Source organism: Calliphora vicina, chromosome 5 (genome assembly GCF_958450345.1).
Source record: "Calliphora vicina chromosome 5, idCalVici1.1, whole genome shotgun sequence".
Taxonomy (NCBI): domain Eukaryota; kingdom Metazoa; phylum Arthropoda; class Insecta; order Diptera; family Calliphoridae; genus Calliphora; species Calliphora vicina.
Window position 1 is genome coordinate 37190459 of NC_088784.1, and position 8617 is coordinate 37199075.

General features: G+C 32.2%; 1 protein-coding gene across 1 annotated transcript; it reads right to left on the reverse strand.

Moving 5' to 3' along the window:
* Positions 1-963: 963 nt before the first annotated feature.
* Positions 964-7587, reverse strand: LOC135961584 (uncharacterized). The gene is made up of 3 exons (XM_065513102.1): positions 5289-7587; positions 5067-5224; positions 964-2640 (listed from the first exon to the last, which is right to left on the reverse strand). The coding sequence occupies exons 1-3, from the start codon at positions 7004-7006 to the stop codon at positions 1658-1660; spliced, it is 2859 nt and encodes a 952-aa protein (XP_065369174.1). The 5' UTR covers positions 7007-7587; the 3' UTR covers positions 964-1657.
* Between the last annotated feature and the right edge of the window lie 1030 nt (positions 7588-8617).

Genomic DNA, 8617 nt, shown 5'->3' on the forward strand with positions numbered 1-8617 from the left:
AGTATAGTCCAATAAAGCCTGCAGTCCAAAATCCTTAACAAGAAGTGACATGTTGCACAGTGGGGCAGAATCAAAATTGTTTGTAAATAAATATGCGATTGATATGACTTAGGCAGAATCGGACTGATGAGAATTCCAGTTTAATTTTTTTCGACAGACCCTAAGAACCCCTCAGGAGTTGCGCCGTGGTGCCTCAATGTCATGCAAAATTTTGTAAACTCTTGCAATTTTTTGTGGTTTGTCTAAAATCAATGATTTAAAGATGGGGCATTTCATGTCAAGTGAAACACCAACTTTTATAATCGATGTCTTCCGATCGGGAGTTCTATTGGATAGTGACTCAGACACAATTTTTCAAAAAGATCGGTCGTGAACTCTCTGAATTAGGGGGGTCAAAATTTGACATTTTGGCAAGCAGGTGTTTTTTTCTTATCCATGTATCTTATTACCTATTGTTCTTAGCAAAATGTGTCCCAAATAGCTTAGATAGCTCTTTCTTCAATCTTTCGAAAAAATATAAAAAAAAAATATTTAAAAAAAAATAAAAAATTTTTAATATTTTTTTTCTGAAATCAAAAACTTTTTTGACTTTTTTTAAAATGGGCCCTTTTGTTTCTTAAAATAAAGCTTAGATATTTTCCTTGAAGACCTTTTTTTTTTTTGCAAAAGCGAAATTTTTTGTCCAATATAGGCCCTTTTTTAAAAATTTTTTTTTTGCTCAAAAGAAAACTTAGGTCTTTTCCTTTAAGCCCTATTTGGTCGGATAGTAAAATGCGAGTGGGATATCTATCAAAATAAATGTTACTATCTAATGAACTAACCTTAGTGAAAATTTCATCCCAATCGAAAGACATCGATTTCAAAAGTTGGTTCACTTGACATGAAATGCCCCATATATTAATATTAATCAGCTTTTTTCTCTATATAAACATATTTACCTTTTTGTAGATATAAAAAAAACACTTCTCTTTAATTTATTTAAAAAACAATTTATTTACAATTTCATAAATAAGGTCTTAAATTTAAAAATTAAATAAAACATTAAAAATTATTTAAGTGTACTAAATAAAACAAAACAACAATCATATGAGTAAAACTGACCAATTTTGGGTCGCATACACAGATTTTTGATTTAAAAAAATAAAAAATTGAAAGGTCTTTGTTGCATAAAAAATAAAACTATTAAAAATAAATAAATCAAACTAAATCAAAGCATTATAATCTATATTTTATATAATGAACCAGTGAAGAGAAGGCTTCTTTAAAAAAATTCTGCTCTCTTTTAAACATTAATATTGATGGATGATTAAATATATGACAATTTGTAGATGAATGATATTCTAGTGATAATGAAGCAGCAGTGAGTAGGAGATGTAGTGATATGTTAAATGATACTTTATTGTTAATATTTTAATAGTAAGAAGGCATTGGTGATGATTTGTGACAGACGCATTGTCATTGAATTGAATTTGTTACGCTTTTACATATTGCTAATGAGAATTATTCATAATTCGATTTTCTTTTTTTTAAAGTAGAGTGAAAAATGGAACGACTGTTAATTATCGAATGCAAATTCGATGCTCTTCTTAATTTTCTCTTTCTTAATTTTATTTTGTTTGAGTTGAGTCTACATATTTGTTCTTATTAAATGTCTTATTTATTTAAAGAAACGCTTCTTTTTCTTTTTTTCCACAGTGGGAGGTTCTTCCACAGATAACTGTCTTCGTGGCAGTAAAGGTGGAGGTCCCACCTCACCATTACTAGCCTGCTCTCCTTGACTTACTGGTGAATTTGGACGGGTGGTTCTTAAAATGGACTGTAATGGTGGTGAGGCCGAGGGCAAGTCTTCATTTTCATCTTCAGCAATTTTACCCAAACGTGAACCATGAATTGATGCCAAATCGGAGGGAGTTTTAGCCTGTGATGCCTCATCACCCAACTCGCTTGGAACACCAACACCCAGGGTGGCTCCTATCTTGGCACTGGCATCCTTAAATGTATCACTTAACTTAATCTGCACCACATTGATGAACATAGATGTTAAGGCCAGACCAAATATTAAATAAATTATACTGCACATCATAAATATGGGATGATTTGGCACCAAATCACCAAAACCAATGGTAGACATGGAAATAAATATAAAGTAAAAGGCCTCGAACTTAGTCCAGTCCTCCCATAAAGTGTACACAAAAATGCCGCAAACAATGTACGATATTAAAACAATGGATGCCAATGAAATCGGTAAATTAAATTCATCATCCACCACTATGGTATCAGGGTAGGGTGAGGTAGGTGTTTCGGGATGGGAGTTACCCAAAGACTTGCCAGCCTCTGATGCCTGCGATTCGATATCAGTGTCTGGCCCCATGCCAAAGAAATGGCTGGGTCGTCGTATTGCCATATCGTAGACGTTCGAAAAGCCAGTCATTGCATAACGAACTTGCTGTTGTTTACGTATCCTGCGACAAGTACCCGTATAGTAGAGACGTCTCACATAACCCCAAACGAATTTAATGGCCCTGGTAAATAGTTTGCCAAAATCAGCCAGCAATATCAAGAACATGGGTATACCAATGATGGCGTAAGCAATTGTCAACGATTGGCCAATAACGGTTTTTGGTGTTATGTGGCCATAACCTGAAATTATTTTTAAATTGTAAAGAAAAAAATAAATTAATAAATGTTTAATTTTAAACGGTTTATATAATAGTAATCTCATATATAATGACACAAATTGAGTTTATGATTAATTATCAACAAATTGTTTATGTATTATGTTAGATCAAATCTTATACCCTAGTTTTCATTATTGGAAACAAAAACGGCGAATGATGAGTATTTAGAATTTTGTATCAATCATATGTATATTAGTGTCTCTGTAAACATCACATATTTACGCCCTTATTTTAAAAAAATCGGACCAAGGTATGGCAAAATTTTTAAATTTCAATTTTTAAATGCCTATAACTCGGAAATTATAAGAGATAAATAGCACACGCAAGCATGAAACTCGAATTCTCCTTAACTACGCCCACATCAAATTTTTTACCGATCGGACTAGCCGTTTAAAAATCCAGATTTATTTCCAAACTTGAAAAATGTGAATGTAAAAAAATGGGTAAACTGTTAGATAGAAATTCATATAAAAGCTTTTGTAAATCATAGGAAGATTTACCCGGCTTAGCTCGGTAGCAATTTACTAATGTTAGTTTTGAAGTTTCTCCAAAATTTTTTTCTTATTAAGAAAAATGAGAAGTGAAAAGGAGGCAATATATTTAAAACTTAAAATTTTCGAATTTTTTTTTCCTTACAAACCATCTTCTGAAATTTTCGAACAGAATAAAAACAAGTAAGAGAGCTATATTCGAATTTTATATACCCTTCACCAAAATATACTTTAAATTTTTTTTTTTTAAATTTAAATTTTTTTTTTAAATTTGATAATTTTTTTTTTAATTTAAAAAAAAAAATTTTTTAGTTTATACCTTTTTTTTAATATTTAGTGAAAAAAAAATCGGGTTAAATTTTGACCCATTGTAGGTCAAACTTAATATGGTCTTATATACGTCGTTGCACAGGTCTTTGAAATATCTATCATTTGATATCCATATTGTCTATATTAATGATTTAGTAATCCAGATATGGGTCAAAAATAGGTCAAAAATGGAGGTTGTCCTGGTTTTTTCTCAGTCATTTGTGGACCGATTTTCTCGATTTTAAATATCAACCGAGCCGGAAGAATTTCGGAGATATTGATGTATCATTCGTGTATGTAAGTTATTATATAAAAATCAGCCAAATCGCTCCAGCCGTTCTCATGTGATGCCATTACATACATGGACCATTTCATTTTTATACCCTTCACCATGAGTGGCATGGGTATATATAAGTTTTTCATTGCGTTTGTAATTTCTACTTTTTTCATTTGGGACCCCACAAAGTATATATATTCTGGATCTTTATAGATAGCGAAGTCGATACAGCCATGTCGGTCTGCCCGTCGGCATGTTGAAATCAACTTTCCGTAGCCCCAAAATAACTCACAAAAATTATCGGTTGCAATTTAAAATCGAGAAAATCGGACCACAAATGGCTGAGATATAAGGAAAAACCGGGAAAACCTACATTTTTGGCCTATTTTTGATATATATCTGGATTACTAAGTCTTAATAATAGACAATATTGATATCTAATGATAGATATTTGAAAGTACATTGCAACGATGTACATATATAAGGCTATAGTAATTTGGACCTACAAAGGGTCAAAATCGGGAAAAATATTTTTTAACCCGAATTTTTTTTTAACAAAAAAATTGTTTTCACTAATAAATTTAAAAAAAAAATTAAAATTTAAAAAAAGTAGAAAAAAATTTCGATTTTTTTTTTTAAATTTAAAAAAGAAATGTTGTTTACCTAAAAATGTTTACAATTTGTATTTTAAAATATAATTTGGTGAAGGGTATATATGATTCGGCACAGCCTAATATAGCTTGTTTTATATGTGTATAGATGTTCCCAAAACGATTAAATTTTGTTCATGCATTTCGCTAATATATAGGGCCTAGTACACTTAATAATCGGAAGACTCTTTAATAACTTGAACATTTGTTTACCGATTTTTGACTTAAATTTTTTGAATACCAGTTTTGTCCGACTTACACTCTTCAAAATTTGAAAAAATACACCCAAATATGTATTTTGATTTATAGCTATTAGGAATATTATTCTAGCAATAGATCTTAAACTGATGGCAAATGTACTTATTTCTAAAATAAAACTTTTTTTATAATAATCCGCGAAAATTTGATCAGTATATGTACATTGGGATACATGCATAGAATTGATTAATTTATACATATATATTTAAGAAGTTTCTAAATATATTAGACATTTTCTAAATGTATTTCAGAATTTTCTATTTATATTTCAGAAAATTCCATTTGTATTTCTAGAAATTTCTGAAATACAAATGAAAAATTCTGAAATACAATTAAAAAATGCTAAAATATTAATGCAAATTATGTTTAATCTATATGGCTTCTCCAAAATGCACAACATTACCTATGGTTGTTATCACAGTCCAACAATATAAAATGCAATTGACAAAATTCCATGACTTTTGTCCTGGAAAGTAACGTATACCCAATTCTCCCATTGTATGTAGTTCCTCTTCAAACTTTCGCAGCTTCTGACGTGCCAAAGTCTTCCAATCATCCTCTCTATAACAAAGCATATTAACAATATAAAAATTACACCAGTTTACTTAGCTTCTTCAAGACCCACCTCATACTATGGCTATGCGACCATAAATGATCAATGAAATCTCTTTTAACTTTGCGAACTTCACACTTGTAGATATCTTCCGATGCACCCTCCGTATAACGAAACATTAGACCACCAAAACCAAGGAGAAGAATTAACATCACTGTGTGAGCCAAACAGCGATTTCGCATTTTTTTTGTCTCTTTGATTTCTTGAGGATGTTCGGCTTTGTAGACGCGCCACTGTTGTCGGGCATCGCTAATAAAAGATTTGAGAAAAGCTGTGGATAATATTTTATCCGTTATCTCGGGATTTTCTTGTGTTCCAGCTGTTGGCGGCAATAAGTTTTCTTCTTGTTCCTTATTTAAAATTTCTTTCTTGGGCGATTTTCTAAAAAGTTGTGCAAGTTTTTGAAAGAAACTTGGTTTGTGTAGTTTGTCAGCGGTAGTGGTTGTAACGTTTTCCGTAACCTTGTCTTGAGTAATTATAATTTCCGGTTGAGGTTCCTTTGTAATTTCTACTGGCATGGAACTGTCTACCTTGTCTTGGGATTTTTCCAAACTTTGCTTGCGTTTTGGTTCTGGACGATGCAAAGATTCACTTCTATGTACTTTCCTCTGGCGCAAATGAGATTCTCTATCGGTTTCAAATTCGGTGGTAGTAGTTTCAGGTGGTAGAGTTTGCTGCACTTCACGTTGTTGTTCCTCTAGATCATTGAGTTTTTTAATGATTTCAGCTCTTTGTTCGGGAGTTCTTGAGCGCCTTTGTGGCCGCACTGGAGACAGAGAGTTATTGCGGCTAGCCGATTGTCTAGCTGGTGCTTGAGGTGGAGGTCCTCTAACACTGGCCGAGGCCAGAGCACTATGATGTCTTCTTACGGGCGACAGTTGTTTGGCCAAATGTCTAGCATGGAGGTCCTCCGTAGTCTCTGTATCGGAAGAGGAAAATTGCGTGGATGACTCCTCAAAGTTGCCACTATGACGATTATGTTTGACTGCTGATCGAGACTTGGGTAAGTTGCCCTCTTGTCTTTCTAATCTCAAGCTATGTATCAAACGTTGGCGCTCTTCTTCTCCTTGAGGTAGTTTAATGTGATCACTAAGCTTGCGATAAGACTGCAGCAGACGTTTCCTGTCTTCATTGTCTAGCATTTGTTTGTATCTCAATTTATGTTCTCTTTTCTCTCTCTCAAATAATTTCTTTTCGCTTTCAAAACGTTTGCGTTCATTTTCAAAGCGTTTTAGATTTTGTTCCAAACGTGAAAGATTTTCATCGGCTGTCGATTGTATGGGCACCGATATTAATCTAGCTTCGGGCGACAGGGTCCTTCCTCTAGCCTGTAATTCACCCTCACTTGACTCGGCAACTTCTTTATTGCGCGGCATAGATAGACTACGTTTGACAGTTTTAATCAGTTCAGTAGCTTCGGGTTCAGACAAACGTTCAGCTTCTCTGGGTTGCGACAGCGAACGAGTGGCAGCCGTGGCAAATGTTTTGTCTCTTCGCCTCAGTATTTTACTCTCATGAGCAGACATGGTCGAACGTGGTGGCCTTATTTGCATGCTCACAACTTGAGCGTCCTCAGAAACTGTTGTGCCACCTATTATACTGTTGTCATCTTCTGTGGATGAAATACGCCGAGTACTAGGGTCCGGAGTTTTTTCACGCATGGATCGTCCAACACGGCGACGTCTACGTACATGCGAGCCCGAGGAAATTTCCTTATGATCAGCTTCCATTATCTATTGTTAATTTTAATACTTTAATACTTAAAGAGAAAATAAATCACTCTTGCTCAGTCTCTTGAATACTATGGCTCTTACTTTTGTTTTGTTCAGTCGTTTCGTTTTGATTTCCTTTCGCTTTCTTTTTTTATCGTCTATTCATCCATATAATGTTCTGTTTGTTATTTGTTCTTTCACTTTTCAAACAAATATTTGACCACACTTCCGAATTCTATTTATAAATAGCCCCCAAAATTTGTGTGTCTCCTCAATAGCTCTCCACTTTGTTTCTCAAAAGTGATCATAAAATTTTAAAATATTTTCATTATACAATCATATTTTACACAAATATTTTATGTATAATAAAATCACTAATAATTCTAATCGATTTGTTTATTTAGTTTTAATAATTTAATAAATTTATCCAAAAATTTTGTTTCGTTTTTTGCTAGATTTTTCACATCACATATTGTATTTCTAAATATAGCAACTTGCGTTAAATACACATTTCACATTTATATGTATGCATAGATTTTAGTTTTCTATTTTAAATTCAATATTTCAATTTTCGCACACATTTTGTACGGATCTTTGCTTTTTTTCTATGTAACGTTCGCTTCGTTGTCTAAAGATGAACTGTTTTTCTGTTTAGATGTTCATATTTTGTGGGTCGGATTTGTGGACATGATCAACTCAATTTTCATTTTTATGCCTTCATAATGTTTCTCTTTATATTTTTGTTTGGCACACATCGAATACTCTTTGTGTTCAAATATTATACAGATTTTTAATGATAAACAAACTAAATATTGTTTAAGATGTTTTGTTGCGAAGATACTATCTACACTTAAGGACTTGTTTTCAACAGCAACCAGATTGCAGTAACTTCTACCTGTGATCGTTAACCAGCTCAAAGCCAAGGTCAGTCAGTATTAGTGTGTTTCTTATGAGCAGTGCATTGAATGTATGTATTCTTCAGAATTGACAAATTGAAAACTCATCTGTTTTAAAAACGAAGGATAGTTTTGTGTGAGGTTAGGATAAAAAAAAATTACAAAAGTTTAATCTCGATCAGTGAAATTTTTTTTTTTTTTTATTTTTTCAAAAAAATTTTGCTAATATAAATACTTTTGCAATTTAATAAAAAATAATCGAAATGTGTACGTAATTGTCGTTGTAATGAGATATAAAAGACAAAAATTGGTTAAAAATTGTTAAAGTTATTAAAAAATGCAGGAACAAAATTAACATATTTTGAGAATTATTAAAATAAAAGCTCATTTTTACTTAAAATATATCCAAAGTTACATGTATATGAGTTTTTGGTTTCGTAGGAACCTATTCGCAGAAAAGACCAAAAACATTTAATTTTTTTAACTGCAGATTCAAAACTCAACTTAAAAATTTTCAAAAATTTTGTTAAACAAATTTCAGAATTTTTTGATCAGGAAATAAAAATATGAAAAAAATATGTCAATACCTCCTACAGTTTTTCCGTACCTGCGATTCAAATTTAGATATTTTCGGGAAAAACCAATTTGTTGGCCATAATTTGGCGAACAGTAAGGAAATTGGTACCTTACTGTTATGTATTTTAAGTAAAACCTACACCTAATATTATAGGCC

What these genes read in the sequence shown, in the direction of transcription:
- LOC135961584 (XM_065513102.1), bottom strand. Translation starts at nt 7,006, where the DNA reads ATGGAAGCTGATCATAAGGAAATTTCCTCGGGCTCGCATGTACGTAGA. An exon ending in TCGCATAGCCATAGTATGAG is followed by an intron (nt 5,225 to 5,288) that starts GTGGGTCTTGAA and finishes GCTTTGTTATAG; the next exon opens with AGAGGATGATTGGAAGACTT. An exon ending in GACTGTGATAACAACCATAG is followed by an intron (nt 2,641 to 5,066) that starts GTAATGTTGTGC and finishes AAATAATTTCAG; the next exon opens with GTTATGGCCACATAACACCA.